The 20,082-nt window shown below is 38.1% G+C and overlaps 1 protein-coding gene across 1 annotated transcript; it reads left to right on the top strand.

The window, feature by feature from the left end:
- On the top strand, window positions 3,977-4,900 carry LOC100737069 (olfactory receptor 8S1-like). The gene has a single exon (XM_013997989.1). The coding sequence runs from the start codon at window positions 3,977-3,979 to the stop codon at window positions 4,898-4,900; it is 924 nt and encodes a 307-aa protein (XP_013853443.1).

Genomic DNA, 20,082 nt, shown 5'->3' on the forward strand with positions numbered 1-20,082 from the left:
TGAGAACTGTGTAATTAATGAGTCCAGAACTTGGCTTCAGGCTAAGCTTCAGAGAATACAGGGCATTGACCCAACTTCCCCTGGGTGCCAACCCAGCCCTTGGTTGCATGAGTACAAATGGCCTTCTGATTGGGCTGTTAGAGAGTTCTTTTTAGTGGTATTCTTAAGAAGTTTTAAGAATCACAGAGGAGATAAAGGAAGACATGACAAGTTACTGGATCCGAGATAATGTGAAGATGTTTTAATGGACTACATGGCAGCACAGAATATGGGCCTCTTTAGAAAAATTGGTCTTGTTCTTCCACATAGTGCTCTGCATTGTAGAATGACACCATTCTAGGTCAAGGGCTTCAGGAGATAGTCTTGATTTTGTGGCATTCCCAGTGTTTCTGAAGCTTGAACTATTCTAATGGCCAATACTCATTGACAGAAAGAAGAAAAAGCTATCTGTTCTGTTGAGGGTCAGACTCTTGTGAACTAGGTTCTCTTATGGGTAGACTTTACCTACGATGTGTCTACCTGAATGGAAAGGCCAGAACACACAGGAGCTGCCTCTCCAGGAAAATCCAGAGCTATGGTAATATAAGACATCTTGATAGTCCCCCCTAATTTTTTCTAGAAATTTCTATATGTGTTCTAATTTTGCTCTCTTCTCTTTTGACCTCCCTCCTTCAGAACGTCCTGATCTCTGAGCTTGTGATGGAAACTTCCCTGACTTCAGTGGGCATCCCTTCCCTAAAAGGGCCCCTGATGTCCTTGTTCCTGAAAATGCTGCATTTGTCCCAGCTGCCTTGCACAGCTCCTCAGAAATATCCATTTTCTTTCAACACTGGACAGGAACATCTCATAGCCTGGGTATAAATCCCTTATGCATAAGGATCCCAAAAGATTGTAGAAAGCCAACATCTGGAATGAAATGAGAATATGAGAGATAGATATTAGCCTGCTGAGGCTATTTATCCCCCTGCTTGCCCAGAACTTCTTTTATTCAAATTACCATCAGATCTAGTTACCACTGTGACAATGTGAATAGTATGAAAGAGTACAGGAAAGGAGAGCTAAGAGAATAACTTCAGGTGGGTCAAGTTGACCTTTGTTTCCCTTCTGTTTCCAGCACTGTCATCCTTCTTTGAAGTTCAAATTCCTCACTCATGCATGTAGGGTCAAAACATGGCACCTAGAGCCAAAGAAGCCTCACACTACCTTGAAGACTGACTTTCAAATAAATCCTTCACTCACTTTACCCCTTCCAAATATATCCAAAGCAAGTCTTGCTTAGAACACTTTTTTTTTCAGTTTTTTTAATTACTCAAATGAATTTATCACATCTGCAGTTGTATAATGATCATAACAATCTGATTTCACAGGATTTCCATCCCACAGCCCAAGCACATCCCCCCACCCCCCAAACTGTCTCCTCCGGAGACCATAAGTTTTTCAATGTCTGTGAGTCAGTATCTGTTCTCCAAAGAAGTTCCGTCTGTGCTTTTTTCAGATTCCACATGTCAGTGAGAGCATTTGATGTTGGTGTCTCATTGTATGGCTGACTTCACTTAGCATGATAGTTTCTAAGTCCATCCATATTGCTAAAAATGCTGGTATTTCGTTCTTTCTGATGGCTGAGTAATATTCCATCGTGTATATGTACCACATCTTCTGGATCCACTCCTCTGTCGATGGACATTTAGGTTGTTTCCATGTCTTGGCTATTGTAAATAGTGCTGCAATGAACATTGGAGTACATGTGTCTTTGCAAGTCGTGGTTTTCTCTGGATAGATGCCCAGGAGTGGGATGGCTGGATCAAATGGTAGTTGCTTAGAACACTTTTTAAAACATCTTTTTTTCACACATTTTGCCCTTTAACCACCTCTTCTTTCATTTCAGTCTTTTGTTCTTACCCATGTGTAAATCTGACATCAGCCTCTCATGTGTAAGTATGAAATAAAGTCAGTATCTTTCATTCTAAATAGTGAATGAAAGGAGTTTCAAATGTGATGCAACGAGATTAGCAGTGTCTTGGGAGTGCTGGGAAATGGGTTCAATCCCTCTGGCAAAGTGAGTTAAGGATCTGGTGTTGCTGCAGCTTCAGCTTAGGTCACAACTGTGGCTCATATCTGATACCTAGCCCAGGAACTCCATATGCCATGAGGCAGTCAAAAAAAAAAATAGTGAGTGAAAGATGAAATTTGGGGAGTTCCCATCATGGCTCAGTGGTTAATGAACCTGATTAGTAACCATGAGGTTGTGGGTTCGATCCCTGGCCTTGCTCAGTGGCTTAAGGATCTGACATTGCTTTGAGCTGTGGTGTAGGTTACAGACATGGCTTGGATCCCACATTGCTGTGGTTGTGGTGTAGGCCGGAAGCTATAGCTCCAATTCGCCCCTAGCCTGGGAACCTCCATATGCCATGGGTGCAGCCCTCAAAAGACAGAAAAAGACCAAAAAAAGAAAGATGAAATGTATTTTCCTGCTTAAAATTAATTCATTTTCATGCTCAGAATGTAATATAGAATTGAATGGAAGACTTTATCCTTGGTCATTAAAGAAGTCCCTGGATTTGGTATGAGATGCCATTTAGAATAAGAAAGGATAAGCTCCTTTTGTGTGATACCCTCAAGATCACATGATACAAATAACTGCTGCCTTCATCTGCACAAAATATGGGTGTTAGCATATGAGAAAAAAATATTCTTCAGAAATGCTATACTACTCTTAGCTGAGACCCTAAACTCCTCAAGATACTGTGTCAAGGTCCATCTTGTTAGCTAAAGTAGGAGCAATTTTCAGGATATCCCTGTGTACAAATACTTGAAATATTCAAATCCCTAAAAAGAATAGAACAAATGTATCATTTCACCTTGTTTGAGTAGATTCCAAGTAACATTTTTGTTTTAACAATATTTGCAATTTTATCCAAGCAGGTTCTTCGAAAATAAATTCTCCAGCTGTTTGCGCATCACCACCGGTAGCTGAAGCCACACAAAGGTGAACACTGTCCTGTTTGTCTAGGCACACAGGTAAGCCAGACACAAGTTTAAGATGAACTTGAGCTTGTGCTGATTAAACTCATCAATAGGATCAGATTTTGAACTATACTTGACAAAGAAATAGCAGGATCTAAGGTAAGGCTGGAAGGTACATGAGAGTCCAATGGAATAAAGTAAAACATCCAAAAGGAGAACAATGTAATCAAAGACACAGAAATAAAAAGAGCTTTATAGTATCAAAAGGGGCCAAAAAGAATAAAATATAGGTTAAGGGTAGAGGGAGAAATATTCTGAATGTCAAGATAGGAAAAGTGAATTTTATGCCTGTGGACCAGGCCTGAACATTGGGATGAGAATTAGGGGGAAAATTATGGAAGTTATTTCCTGATTCTTATACTAGTTGTCAGTAAGTCTCTATTTTTCATATTTCTCAAGGTAAAAATGAAGATAAGTCTGGAATACTTCATACAATTTCTTTAAGAACAAAAAGGAATAGGAAGTTAGGAAGTACTCCGTATTAAAAAATAAACCTATTAAAATCTAATGTGCTGTTGAGAAAGTAAGAAGCCTTGGGTTATTCTGAATAATAAAAATGGAGAGAGGATAAAATGTTTAGAACAATCACTGCAGATATGTTACATAGTGAGTTTTAAAACATGATTTTAAGAACTAAAATTTAGAGCATGCAGTGAAAACTGAATAACATTAATGTGTAAGTGAGCCAGAGATATTATTTACCCGGTAAATCTCTTTAGAACACAAATAGAATTCTCCTAAAGTATGTGAAGATGGTGACCTAAATGGATGACTAACAGGAAAGGATAACAACTATTACTGAGATACAGTAAGGTCAGCTTTGACATAACTAAGTACAACATAGGCAAAACAGAGAGGGATGTTTAAGACAAGATGATGCCCTAAAGGATGGGAACAATCATAGGCAGTATCACCCTGTTTTCTATTTTATTCCAAGGAAACACCCCCCACAATGGGCTTGAGGAACCACAGCTCCATCACCGAGTTTATTCTCATTGGGCTGTCTGACGACCCCCACATCAAGGCTCTGCTCTTTGTGCTCTTCCTGGTGATTTACCTCCTGACCATGATGGGGAACCTGACAATGCTGCTGGTGATCAGGGCTGATTCCCACCTCCACACACCCATGTATTTCTTCTTGAGTAATCTATCATTTGTGGACCTCTGCTTCTCTTGCGTCACCCTGCCCAAGCTGCTGAAAGACCTCTTGTCTGAGAAGAAAACAATCTCTGTTGAGGGATGTCTGGCTCAGGTCTTCTTTGTGTTTTTCTCTTCAGGAACTGAAGCCTGTTTGCTCTCAGTGATGGCCTATGACCGCTATGCTGCCATCTGCCACCCACTGCTCTATGGCCAGGTTATGAGCAACCAGCTCTGTATGAGGCTGGTGTTGATCTCATGGGGCCTGGCCTCTCTCAATGCATCTGTCATTGTGCTCTTGGCTATTAACTTAGATTTCTGTGATGCCCAAACTATACACCACTACACCTGTGAACTGCCTGCTCTTTTCCCCCTGTCTTGCTCTGATATCTCCATCACTACCATTGTCCTTCTCTGCTCCAGCTTACTGCATGGGCTTGGAACTTTCCTCCCAATCTTCTTCTCCTATGCCCGTATTATCTCCACCATCCTGAACATCAGCTCCAGCACAGGCAGAAAGAAAGCATTCTCTACTTGCTCCTCCCACTTCATTGCAGTGATTCTGTTCTTTGGCTCAGGTTTTCTTTGTTATCTCATGCCTCCCTCTGGCTCCTCTTTGGATTTGATCCTCTCCGTACAGTACAGTGCAGTCACACCCATGTTGAATCCCCTCATATACAGCTTAAAAAACAAGGAAGTGAAGGCAGCTGTGAAAAGGACATTGGGGAAATATCTATAATATTTTAGGTTGTGAACAAACTAGGCAAAATCACAAAGATTGACTTCCTTTGCATTCCCTCTTTTGTCTCCATCTCCTCCCCGCCAGTTTCAGATAATTCCAAAGAAAGATTCCAGAGCTTACCTGAATACCCAATCCTGTTATTCTAAGGAAGTGGCTCTTGGCTCTTGATTTTGGCTCACTATTTGGAAGATATATGCTGTTGATCAGAAGGGAATATGAAAACAACCTTCTACGAAGAAGATTGATAAGATGACATAATAAAAATGAGGTGAAAACATACAATGATCATTTCAGGAGATTTAGCATTTGACTATGAGGAGCTGCAAAAAGAACTAAAAACAAGGGAAGTATTTATTAAACAGAGGTTAAACTTTTCAAATATCAACTACTTGTAATTTTTAAGTAAAACTTTTAATTTTTATTATATTTTATTTACAATGTTCTGTCAATTTCTGCTGTACAGCAAAGTGGCCCAGTCATCTACCTATATCTATATACATATATAGAGACACATTCTTTTTCTCATATTATCTTCTATCACATTCCATAACAAATTATTGGATATAGTTCTCTGTGCTATACAACAGGACCTCATTGCTTATCCATTCTAAATGCAATGGTTTTCATCTACCAACCCCAAACTCCCAGTCCATCCACTCCCTGCCCCTCTCCCTTGGTGACCACAAGTCTGCTCTCCATGTCTGTGAATCTATTTCTATTCTGCACATAGGTTTATTTTTGCCATATTTTAGATCCCACATATGTGACATCATATGATATTTGTCTTTCTCTTTCTGACCTATTTCACTTAGTATGAGAATCTCTAATTGCATCCATGTTGCTGCAAATGGCATTATTTTGTCCTTGTTTATGGCTGCATACTATTCCACTACACACACACACACACACACACACACACACACATCACATCACATCACATCACATCACATCACATCACATCTTCTTAAGCCATTCATCTGTCAATGGACATTTAGGTTGTTTCTGTGTTTTGGCTATCATGAATAGTGCTGCTATGAACGTAGGGGTACATGTATCTTTTTGAATGAAAGCTTTGTCCGGATATATACCTAGAAGTGGGATTTCTGTGTCATATGGTAGTTCTATACTTAGTTTTCTGAGGTAACTCCATAGTGTTTTCCATAGTAGTTGTACCAATTTACATTCCTATCAACAATGCAGGAGGGTTCCTTTTTCTCCACACACTCTCCAGCATTTGTTATTTGGAGACTTATTAATAACAGCCATTCTGACCAGTGTGAGGTGGTACCTCATTGTGGTTTTGGTTTGCATTTCTCTAATGATTAGTGATGTAGAGCATTTTTTCATGTGCCTGCTGACTATCTGTATGTCTTCCTTGGACAAATGTCTATTTAGGTTTTTTGTGCATTTTTCTGTAGGGTTGTTTGTTTTTTTGCTGTCGAATTGTATGAGTTGTTTTTTTTATTTTAGAGATTAAGCCCTTGCTGGTGGCATCGTTTGCAATTATTTTCTCCCATTCTGCAGGTTCGTCTTTTTTTATGGTTTTCTTTGCTGTGCAAAAGCTTGCCAGTTTGATCAGGTCCTGTTTGTTTATTTTTTGTTTTTATTTTATTGTTTTATATATTTCTATTGCTTTGGGAGACCGACCTAAGAAAACATTTGTATGCTTTGTGTTAGAGAATGTTTTGCCTATGTTCTCTTCTAGGACTTTCATGGTGTCTTGTCTTATGTTTAAGTCTTTAAGCCATTGTGAGTTTATTTTTGTGCATGGTGTAGGGTGTGTTCCAGTTTCATTGATTTACATGCAGCTGTCCAGGTTTCCCAGCAATACTTGCTGAAAAGACTGTCTTGTTCCCATTTTATGTTCTTGCCTCCTTTGTTGAAGATTAATTGACCATAGGTGTCTGGCTTTATTTATGGGTTTTCTATTCTGTTCCATTAGTCTGTATTTCTGTTTTGGTACCAGTGCCATACTGTCTTGATTACTGTAGCTTTGTAATATTGTCTAAGGTCTGGGAGAGTTATGCCTCCTGCTCGCTTTTTTTTTTCCTCAGTATTTCTTTGGCGCTATTGGGTCTTTTAAGGTTCCATATAAATTTTTGGATCATTTGCCCTAGGTTTGTGAAACTGTCACAGGTAATTTGATAGAGATCACATTAAGTGTGTAGATTGCTTTGGGTAGTATGGAGATCTTAAAAATATTAATTCTTCCAATCTAGGAGCATGGGATTTCTTTGAATCCTCTTTAATTTCCCTGATTAATGTTTTATAGTTCTCAGAGTATAAGTCTTTCACCTCATTGGTCAGCTTTAGTTCTAGGTATTTAATTTAGGGGGTGCAATTTTAAAAGGTATTTTTATAGTCCTTTTCTAATATTTCATTGCCAGTATACATAAATGCAACAAATTACTGGATGTTAATCTTGTACCTTGCTACTTTGCTGAATTTTGATCAGTTTGAGTAGTTTTTGTGTGGAGTCCTTAGGGTTTTCTATATGCAGTATCATGTCATCTGCATATAGTAACAATTTTACCTCTTCTATTCCAGTTTGGATACCTTTAATTTCTTTTGTTTATCTGATTGCTGTGGCTTAAGTAAAACTTCTGTGTAAGAAAATACTTTGTTACCAAAAAAGTCAATAGTCGAAGTTCCCACTGTGGCTCAGTGGGAACCTGACATAGTCTCTGTGAGGATTCAGGTTCAATCCCTGGCCTTGCTCAGTGAGTTAAGGATCCAGCATTGCTGTGGCTGTGGTGTAGGCCTGCAGATGCAGCTTGGATTCAATCCCTAGCCTGGAAACTTCCATATGCTGCAGGTGCATCCCTAAAAAGAAAAAAAGAAAAAAACCCCACACAACTACTCTAAGGCCCAAGAATTACATTCCTAGATATATACCAAGGGCTATGAATATATATATCCAGGAAAGACATTACTAGAGTGATTATGACAGCTTTATTCATTGTTGCCAAAAAAATTGCAAATAACTAAAATGTTCATCAATTGGAGAATGGATCAATAAAGCCTAGTATATTCATACAATTCATATAATACTTTACAGCTGTAAAAAGCAGGCTTTTGACAACACATGGATAATAGAAACCAGACACATATAATATGATTTCACTTATATAAAGTTTAAAACAAAGAAAATAATTAACAAGTTATGTTGGGACACTGCTTGCCTATGGGGAATGGATTTACTAAAAAGAGGCCTGAGGGAACTTTCTAAGCTAATGAAAATTTCTGTATCCTGATCTGTGTACTGGTTACATATATACGTATACATGTAAAAACTCATCAAGGACTACCTTTAAATTTTTTTGGTTACACTCATGGCATGAAAAAGTTCCCAGGCCAGGGACAGAACCCACACTGCAGCAGCAACCCAAGCCACTGCAGTGACAACACCATATCCTTAACTCACTGCACCACAAGAGAACTTCAAGTGCCATCTTTAAGATGAGTGCACTTCACTCACTTTACTTGTGTACTTTATACTTTAATAAACAGGAAAACTAAACTAAAAGATCCATTCTCAGGCATGTTTTCTCAGTTCTCATGCATACACATTGTCCGTGTCCTAAAACTGGTTTGGTAAATAATCCCTTTCCTCCCAATGTAAGGCTGTACTTCCCAAGTCCAACCATGCTGAGACTTGACCCCAGCCACTGGTCTAGAAGCCAGTAGGGGAAGTAAAAGAGGATAAATAACACCTTACCAGACATCTGCCTCAGGTGAGATTTCTGCATGATCTTCAAGCAACAGAAAAACCACTATAATCTTGCAAGAGTTGTGAGCCAACTTTATAGGCTCCAATGATTCAGAGGATTCAGAAAGCTGAAGCATATCCATCCAGATGTCCCCATCCTAAGTCTCATGGCCCTATTCTTTTTCTGTTGAAGCCTTGAATATGGCATAGGATATTTGCTGAGCTGTGAATTAAGCCCTCTTTTGAATTCAGCTGCTCTAATAGTCAGGTCCTGGGCCTATTTTCACCAGTCTACTCTCTGGTTATAGGAGACAAGGTGTCTTTAAAAAAAAAACTCTCATAAAGGTCTTTTGGGTTTCACACCATACCCTATGTTGGTATTTGGTTAACCTAAGGCTGTCATTTTATTTCTTTAGCACACCAATTACATTTCACAACAAACCAAAGGCACACTTCCTATCACTGTTATTGTGCCTGTCTCTTTCAATTGCTAAAGATACTGCATATGCCGATGCATTCCCTTCTACCTGTATCTCATTCCAAAAGTTAAAGGTAAGAACATTTGTTAGTCTGGTACTATCAGCATCTGCTGTAATATAAAATGAAATGGGAGAATGATAAATGTATGAAAATTCCAGATATCATTCAGCCCAATACTGAACATTAAACAAATAATATAATTAATAAAGTGGATAAGCATAGCGAAATGGTAAAGAAGGCACAGGTTTCCCAATGGTAAAGAAGGCACAGGTTTCCCAATGGTAAAGAAGGCATTTATATATGTGGCAAAAATACGGCAAAAAGACAAATTTTTAGGCTTTATAGCTACTGAATAAAGTGATGGAGGACTTAGATACAAATTTGGCTTGGTAGACTACATCCACCATATATTTTGGAGACAGGTCCTATTGACTCAGTGCTTATTCCCTGGTTTCCTGACTCCTGCTCTCACTGCCTGTGAACCTTGCCTCTGCATTTTGCAGAATCTGAACTGTGTTCTTCTTTCTCAATGTACTTGAGAGACCAAGGTGACGCTTATTAAAAGAGGTATTTTTCAGGGCATTAAAACTTAATCTTTTCCTTCTCTGAGACCAAAAGGGAACCTAGAACTGAATACGTAAATGGCTTAAAACACCATTTCTAGGGTCAACGAGAAAGTAGACATTTCTCACAAGCTAGTGCAGATGCTAACAAATTAAGAGGCTCATAATAATGTTGGTACCTCTTCCAATCACTTAGACAATAAATTCTTACATTTTTGCCACAAATTGTAGACTACTGCCTCTTAACTTAAAATCATCTTTGGTTGCTCTTTTGTATTTACTGCAAGACCTTTAAAACAAGTTAAAATTTTATTCCCTGGTCCACCACTGGAAAAATAAAAAACTAACTTCAGCCCCCAGCTAGCATGATTATGAGACCTCATAGATGTTAGAACTCTTCCTCTTTCTGGCCTCCCCAAAATTTTCTCTGATAGAGGAGAATCTGAAATTTATATGTAGAGGGCATTTGAAGTGACAAACTGGTTGAGAGAATCTGTGCAGAATTTCATGAGACATTAAGAAAACAACAAATTTTCTATTAAAGAATGAAATTTATGAGAGATGGAAGGATAAAGTCTTCAGGCCACCTATGGTCACCCTCACTGTTTTTAGATGACTTTTTCTAAATGTGAGATCCACAGGAGTTATCCGACAAAAAAAAAAAATTGAGTCTCATTTTAAGAAAGATTTCAAGTGTTCAGAGGAAGTGATGAGTGTAGGAAGGAAGTGAAATGGTGTAGGGGATCACTGTCCTATATCTGATCCATGATATCACCCTGTATATAATACCAGTGGTTATGGGGAAAGATTCAGTGGAACTTAGGCTTTTTTCCAGTGGACCAGCAGGATTTTTTACCTTAACTCTAATGTACTGGATTATAACCAGACCTGGAGTGATGAAATAATCAATATTTCTATTTTACTAAACTTGATATCTTTTCCTTCCACCCAGAAAATATCAATCAGCCCCCAAAAGGAAGAGGAACAGCAGAAAGGCTGAGATAGCATGGCTATAAATGGTGAAATTTCTCTTCCTCCAACCATTGCTGAGCCTTCACCTGGCCTCTGGCACTACTCAGTCTGGTCCCTAGAATATGTGAGAGGAGAAAGGATAGGTAGACTTGGGCAAAGGAAGGTGCACAACATGAAGACACACGTTCAAATCTATTCTCTCTCCCACCATTCTAAGATTAGTTGTTTTTGACAGGATTTGTTTTCCAAAACTAGCAACCAAAACTGACCTCAGATTCCAGGCTCCCATGAGTTAGGTCTAATCACTTTGGATATGAAGAACAGTATGAAGAGATAAATGTTTCCCACAACAACTTAAGAATACTCATCTATAGAAAAGGCAAGGTTTTAAGAATAAATATAGCATAATATAAAAACAAAATACTAACAGAACTATGAGATTTCTTTCCACTCTATGCTTTATTTACTTGTTACCCAAAGTTTTCCCATTCACTGTGGAATCAGAGAACAAACATTCCAAAAGCCTTGGGTTCTACTTTTAAAAGGAATGCAAATATTTGGAGGAATATGCAACTAGACCGGAATCAAACTGGGGAGAGAACTGGAAAAATACTCAAGAGGATTGTGAGCATGGAGGATTTTGACATATTACCATCCAATCCTTGGGCCACATTTGATGTATATATATGGATACTAAAGAATGACCCTCTATTTAAGTTTTTAGGTATGAGAGTAAAAAAAAAATGTATCTTGTTTCTTATGTGAGGCTCAGGAACTTGATAAGCCCATTGAAAAGTCCACACAAAATATAGTGCAACCACCAGGGACCTGAAGAAGCAGTGTGGATTGAGTAGATATAAGGAGGTAGGAGACAATCTCTTGAGTTTCTCTTGGTCCTAGAGTGGCAGAGAAGGACATTTGTGTCTACTAGGATGATACTATGTTTCAGACAAAGGAATAAGGTAAAAACACACAAAAACAACTTAAAGAAAACAGGAAATCTACCTGAAAAAGCATTCAGAATGATGATAGTAAACATGATACAGTGAGAGAGCTAGTGGCCTACAAATGGGTACTCTGACTCAGATGAGAATTAGTTGAATTCAAAGATGTTACCTTCCCTTGCAGCTGCAGAGATAGGTCCCTCAAGCCACCTGTCAAAGGAAGGGGTCACAGAGGCAGCTGCTGATATTGCCAGTGATAGGAAGCAGTCCCAAGAGCTTCCTGGTAACAAGAAGGGTTGCAGAAGCCACTGCCACCCACCCCTGCCCCAGGAGCAGTCCATGAACCATGAACCACTGCCAACTGCCTCATGGAACCCCATCCGTAGTAGCTACCTTGCTCCAGGAGAGGAAGCATGATACCACTGCTCCCATCATGTGTTTTGGGTACACATGAGCCACTATCACCCCCAAGAACTCCAGGACTGGGCACCAGCCGTCAAATCTACATAATTTCTGTCAAAGAGACCCCAAACATAGAGAGTTAGACAGTATGAGATGAAAAAAATGTGTTTCAGACAAAAGAACAAGATAAAAACATACAAAAACAGATATAATGCAATCCCTATCAAAATACTTATGACATTTTTTCACCTACCTAGTATAAACAATCTTAAGAAATCACAAAAGACCACAAAGAGCCAAAGCAATCTTAAGAAGAAGAAAAAAGTATTGCACTCTGAGACTTTACATCATACTACAAAGCTACACTAATCAAAACAGTACGGTACTTGCACAAAAACAGACACATAAACCAGTGAAACACAATAGAAAGCCCAGCAATAAACTCACATACATACAGTCAATTAATCCAAAACAAAGGAGGCAAAAATACATGATGGGGGGAATGACAGCCTCAACAATAAGTAGTGTCGGGAAAACTAGACAGCTATATGCAAAAAAAAAATGAAATTAGAACATTTCCTCACCACATAAAAAATAAACTCAAAATGGATTAAAGACCTAAGCATAAAATCAGAAACCAAAAAACTCCTAGAAGAAAACAGGCAGTACACTAACTGACCTAAGGCTTAGCACTATTTTTTTTAATCTGTCTTGTCTTCCCAGGCAAGGGAAACAAAAGAAAAAATATATATTCCAAAAACAATAGTTTGCATCTATTAACCCTGAGCTCCCAATCTATCCCACTCCTTCCCCCTCCCCATTAGCAATGAGATCCTGCTGTGTAGCACTGGGAACTATGTCTAGTCACTTATGATGGAGCATGATAATGTGAGAAAAAAGAATGTACACATGTATGTGTAACTGGGTCACCATGTAGTACACTAGAAAAAAATGTATTGGGGAAATAACAATAAAAAAAATTTTTAAGAAAAAAAATATATAAATGGGACCTAATTAAACCTAAAAGGTTTTGCACACAAAAGAAACCATCAACAAAATGAAAAGACAACCTACTGAATAGGAAAAGGTATTTGCAATTGAGATGTCTGATAAATGCTTAACATCCAAAACGTATGAAGAACTCATACAACTCAATATCACAATAAGAAATAACGCAATTTTAAAATGAGGAGAAGACGTGAATCGACATTTTTTCCTAAGATATATACATGGCCAACAGGCACATGAAAAGATACTCAATAGCTTAATCATCAGGGAAATGCAAATCAAAATCGACAGAGGATTGGATTCGGAAGATGTGGTATATATACACAATGGAATACTACTCAGCCATAAAAAAGGATGACATCATGCCATTTGCAGCAACATGGATGGAACTAGAGACTCTCATACTGAGTGAAATGAGCCAGAAAGACAAAGACAAATACCATATGATATCACTTATAACTGGAATCTAATATCCAGCACAAATGAACATCTCCTCAGAAGAGAAAATCATGGACTTGGAGAAGAGACTTGTGGTTGCCTGATGGGAGGGGGAGGGAGTGGGAGGGATCGGGAGCTTGGGCTTATCAGACACAACCTAGAATAGATATACAAGGAGATCCCGCTGAATAGCATTGAGAACTATGTCTAGATACTCATGTTGCAACAGAAGAAATGGTGGGGGAAAAACTGTAATTGTAATGTATACATGTAAGGATAACCTGACCCCCTTGCTGTACAGTGGGAAAATTAAAAAAAAAAAAAAACCACAATAAGATATCACCTCACACTTTTGAGAATGGCTTCAGTTGATAAGACGACAAATAATAAATGTTAGCAAGGATGTGGAGAAAAGGTATACTGTTATACACTGTTAGTAAGAATATAAATTAGGATAGCCACTATGGAAAACAGTATAAAAGTTTCTGAAAAAACTAAAAATAGAACTACCCTATGATCCAGCAGTTCTATTTTTGGGTATATACCCAAAGAAAACAAAAACACTAATTCAAAAAGATACATACACCCCAATGTTTATTGAAGCATTAATTATAATAACTGAGATACAGAGGCAACCTAAGGGTCCTACACATGAATGGGTAAAGAAGATATGGTATAGCTGAAATTCCCTGGTGGCCTAGTGGTGAAGGACTTGGTGTTGTCGCTACTGTGGCTCAGGTTTGATCTTTGGCCTGAGAGCTTCCACAAGTCACAAGCACTGCCAAAAAGAAAGAAGATGTGGCATACATACAATGGAATATTACTCAGCCATAAAAAAGAATGAATTTTGCAACAAAATGGATGGACCTTGAGGACATTGTGCAGAGTGAAGTAAGTCAGACTGAAAAAGACAAATACTGTATGTTTTCATTTACATGTAGAAGCTATTTTTATAATGATTTTTTTTCATTATAGTTGGTTTAGTGTTCTGTCAATTTTCTACTGTACAGCATGGTGACCCAGTTACACATACATGTGTACATTCTTTTTTCTCATATTATCATGCTCCATCATATGTAGAATCTAAAAAAAATAAACAAATGAATATAATGAAATAGAAATGGATACACAGATATGGAGAATAAACTAGTTGTTACCACTGGGGAGAGAGGCTGGAGGAAGGTTAAGACAGAGAAGGGAATTAAGAGGCACAAAACAAATAAGAAACAATGATTTGTACAGCACAGGGAATACAGCCAATATTTTATAATAACGTTAAATGGAGTATAATCTATAAAAATACCAAATCACTATGTTATATACCTTAAAATAATATAATATTGTAAATCAACTATACCTCAATTTAAAAAATCAGTGACAAAGAAAGAACTTTAAAGGCAGTTGGTGTAAAAAGGATGTAACCTGCAAAGGAATCCTCAATAGGCTACAGCAGATTTCCCAGCAGAAACTGTATAGGACAGGGAGGAGTGAAATGACATTCTCAACATACTGAAAGATAAAATCTGTCAGCCAAGAATATTCTATCCAGCTAAGGTATAAGTCAGATATGAAGGAGAAATAAATCCATTCCCAACAAACAAAAGCTGAAGGAGTTCATCGACACTAGACCTGCCTTACTACAAAATGTTGACCAGAGGTATTCTACCAGAAACAAAAAGGCAAAAGTACACGAACTATGAGTAAGATGATAAATAGGAAAATTACAAAATTTCAACTCTACATGAGAATAGGTTTTTAAACACTTTATTGTCTAAAACAAAGTATAAAATACCTAGGAATAAATTTAACCAAGGAGGTCAAAGACCTGTAAAACTATGAGAAAGTGTAGAAAGAAACTGAAGCAGACACAAAGAAATAGAGATATGCTATACTCGTGGATGTCTATATTGCCTAGCACAACCTACAGATTCACTGCAATCTCTATCAAAAACCCAAGGACATTTTTCATGGAAATAGAACAAAAAAATCTAAAATTGATATAGAACGCCAAAAGGTTCCCAATAGCCAAAGCAATCCTAAGGGAAAAAAAAGAAGAAAGCTGGTGGTTTCACACTCCCTGATTTTAAGCAATATTATAAAGCTCTAGTAATCAAAACAGCATGGTATTGGCAGGAAAACATATAGATCAATGGAGCAGAACTGAGACCCCAGAAATAAGCCCACACACATATGGTCAATTAATCTACGACAAAGGAGCAAAGAACAAATAATAAAGAAAGGATAGTCTCTTCAATAAAGGATGTTGAGAAAACTGGATAGCCATATGCAAGAAAATTCATTATATGCTTGAATTACAAATTTAACAATATCTATATAATTCATTATATACCTTGAATATTGAATTCTATAAACTCAAGATCCAATAATTTTCACTTTGTATGACTTAAATGTATGAAATTTTTATTTGCCAATTATACCTTAATAGATCTGGGGGTGGAGGAGGGATTAAATAAGGACCTAAAAATAATCAAGACATACACCTTAAATTTATATAATTTTGTCTTATATTTCAGTAAATCTATTAAAAAATAAATTTTGAAATAAACCATATTAAACAGAATTTTTTGTCTTTTTGCCTTTTTCTAGGGCCGCTCCCTCAGCATATGGAAGTTCTCAGGCTTGGGGTCTAATCAGAGCTGCAGCCGCCAGCCTACACCATAGCCACAGCAATGTGGGATCCGAGCCATGTCTGCGACCTACACCACAGCTCATGGCAACGCCGGATCCTCAACCCACTGAGCAAGGCCAGGGATTGAACCGCAACCTCATGGTTCCTAGTCGGATTCGTTAACCACTGCGCCACGACGGGAACTCCAGAATATCACTTTTTAAATAAAAACCAGAATATTACCGTGAAAAAAAATACTGTAAACTTAAGGCTCAATAATATTCCTAGGATGTAGTTAACTACTCTCACTTAAGCATTATAACAGACAAGTCTATAGTGAAGAAAAGAAAAATTCAAATGTACACTACAATAAAACCCAGAGCGTAGTAATGTATCACAGCTCAGCTGCACATATTCAGCCATGTGTGGCCATTAGGAAAATGTTCCTTTTCCAGCAGATTAAAATTTGCTTAAAAGTTCCATTCTATACTCTGCTTTTTCAGCCCTCATGAGTCTAATAAAATACTCTTTTAGGCTTTAAATAATTACCTTAATTCAGAAACTTCAAGTACTGCCCTGGAGAGAATCCCCTGTGCTTTCTACTAAGTTTAACTTTTCCAGTTAACTGGAAACTGAGTAGTTACTGAGTCCAGAGCGGGACATCAGGCTGGGACTCCACGGAACACAGGGCAGGGGCCCAGCATCCCATGGGTGCCCACCGCAGCCCATGGCTGCCTAAGCAAGATGGCCTTCTGATTGGTTCTGTTAGACAGTGCTTTCTTTAAGTGATGCTCTCAAAAGAGTATTAGAATCACAGAGGAAATGACGAGAAGGCACATTGCTGCACCTGAGATCATGTAAGAATATTTAATGAAATATATGCCTGTTATTCGAATTTGAACGTCTTTAAAGAAACTGTCTTTGTCTTTCCTCATAGAGACTTTGCAGAATGACACCACTCCAAGTTATTCAGGAGACTAATCCTGCTTACGTGATCTTTGTACTGCTTCTAGAGCATAAACTAGTCTAATGCCCAGCACTCACTGACAGCAAAGAAAAAAGCTATCTGATATGCCAAACACCAAACTTCTATGACGCGGTCAGTTTTGAGACGTTACCTACGATGTGTCAACCATGAAGGGAAAGACGAAAAACTCAGAAAAGCCCTCTCCAGAAAAACAGAAATATGGTAATTCTTCCCTGATTCTCTGATGATTCCTTTGTTTTTTCCAGGAATATCTGTTTGTAAGTTTTAAATTTCCTTATCTGTTCCCTCACACATTTCCACCTCTTCACACTTCATGACCTATTCCATTTGTTTTATAGCCAAAGATCCTATTCAGACATCCCTCTTCCCTGACTAGAGATGAAAATGAATCCACCATGGTATATGATCTCCTGTCCTGGAAGGGTTTAGAAATCTCTTATTTCTCCAAATGTTGCATTAGTCCATCAAACCTGTGCAGAGGAACAGAATATCTACTCCCCCCCCCTCCACATAACACCAGGTACAGGAACATACAGCCTGGCATAAATCTTCTCATACTTCATAATCACAAAACACTATAGAGAGCTGACACCAGGAAAGAAATAAGAATATCAGATACAGATTCTGTGCCATTGAAGCTACGTATTCCCCTGCTTTTTCCAAACTCCAGTTTGATAAACTGCAGTGAGGATTTCTGTTTCCTCATTTTTTTCCCTAGTGTACAGCATGGTGACCCAGTTACACATACATGTATGCAATCTATTTTCTCACATTATCATGCTCCATCATAAGTGACTAGACGTAGTTCCCAGTGCTACACAGCAGGGTCTCAGATCTGGTCACCACTGAATAGGTAAATAGTGCAAGGGAGTACTATTCCTAAGGAGGGAACAGCTCTGAGAATAATTCAGTCAATTGTCTCAAACTTTGATTCTCTCCTTCGATGCAGTAATATTTTTCTCTTCATTTCAGATCCTCACCTACAAATCTAGGGCCTGAATGTTGCCCTGGGATCCCTCAAGCCACCTTGGAGGCTGACCTACCACACACACCCTTCACTTGTTTCTTCATCACAAAAATATCTTTAAATTGTGCGCAAGACTCTTCCAAGACACTTAGGGAATTCTCCTCTCCTATCTTCTACCCTTTTCTGAGATCCACCACCAATTCGTTCACTTTAGTCTTTCCTGTTCTCACCCATGTGTTAGGTTTCACATCAGTTTCTCTCTGTGGCAGGATGAAATGAAGCCAATGTCTTGGTCCAAGTAGCAGTTAAAGATTAGTTTATTTCAGGATAAGCTAACCTAGAATGAGTTATTTTTAAAAATCTACCTTATCAGCTGAAGGTGTTATTTAGCAAGTATTTCTCTGTAGTACCCTTCAAATCACATGATACAGTACTTGATGTCTTCATGTACATTACAGGTGGATATAGGATGAGAAGGAAAATGATTCTTTGGAAATATGACACTTAGGAAATATAAGTGATTCCAGAAATAGTCTCTCTTAATGTGAGCCCCTGAGCCTGTCATAGACACTGTGGCCAGGTCTCCTTATGAATGAAAGTGGAGAATGGAAGCAGTTTGGAGGATAGCTTAAAAATATCTAAATTTACTGAGATATATATGAAAATATCTAAGTAAAGTATTAGTCCAATTTGTTACTTTACTTTGCTTGTGTATATTCTAATAAAATATTTTCTTTCAACAGTGTTTACAAATTTATCCATGCAGGATCTTCAAACATAATTTCTCTGGCTATTTATCCCTCACTGTCACTAGAACTAAGCCAATATCCACAGGCAGACAAAGGTAAGCATTGCCCTCCTGTCCGGCATGCAGGTAACCTACACTCGGTTCCAGGATGGGCCTAAGCTTTGGTTGATGGGTTTATTAACAGGATCATAAGCATCTCTTGATGAGTTAACATGGGGTCATAGACTGCTGGCAGGGTGTTCTGTGAAAAAAGTAATTCAAATTTTTTTAGTTCAGCAAGATACCCAGGGTTATATTGTGAACTGCTAAACAAAAGCAGAACCCTGCAAAGTTATCTTTTAAAACCAGAGGCCCCTAAGGAAACTTCATATAGAACATTGCTTTACTACATATCCCTATAAATTCAGGTTTAAAAACTTAATTAGATTCAGGTGAGCATTATCATCCACATAAACTACCACATTCTGGTCTTCTTGGATGCACCCTTAGACTTAGCACAGTGAGTTTAAGAAGCGGCTAAGAGAAAACCATACAAATTCTCTATTCTGATCTCATGGGTCAATAAAATAATAAATTTTTTGCATCCACAATGCAAATGCAAGAACCTTCTTGCAGCAATGGCAGAAGTGCCTATTGCTTCTATAAAAATGAGAGATCATGAAAGGATGTTGCAGTGATGTGAAGTGACATGGTCCATGCAGATAAAAGCAGACTTCGTGTGGCAACTTTGATAGACAAGATTAGCAATACTTCTGCCAGGCATTAGTGCTATTGGTAGATTGGTGGCATTGGGGACATTTTAGTGTGAAAGGATGGGATTGTGCCTGGAATGCTCAAGAGGTCATATCTGAAGCATTCACGAGATGCCATATGGAGGTTTTCAAAAAAAGTGAGAGATATAATAGGGAGTTAACACAGAATATGTATCAGATACAGCCAGAAATAATAATCTGTGGTTGTTATTAGTAAGATGCAGTCCATGACCTCACAGTCTGGAGGGGAAATCTGAGATATGTCTTTAATATTAACGAGAAAAAATACGAATTCAGACTGTGACATAAGGCAACTGAGAACAAGGAGCCCAGTGGATTAAACAGAAGGTTATAAGTTTACAAGAGGGAGTGGTCAGGACAGACTATAAGAAAAATGCAGAATTTAAAGTCCATTGGAAGGTTCATAACAGTTTGGATCCATAGATTAAAGTGGAGAACATTTGTATGGAGAATAACGGGAGCACATATACAGAAACAAAGAGAACTTTCTGGTATCAAAAGTAACAAATTTGGTTAAAAGATACATTAAAGACAGATAAAGAACTCTATCAGAACAGC

Source organism: Sus scrofa, chromosome 5, assembly GCF_000003025.6.
Source record: "Sus scrofa isolate TJ Tabasco breed Duroc chromosome 5, Sscrofa11.1, whole genome shotgun sequence".
Taxonomy (NCBI): domain Eukaryota; kingdom Metazoa; phylum Chordata; class Mammalia; order Artiodactyla; family Suidae; genus Sus; species Sus scrofa.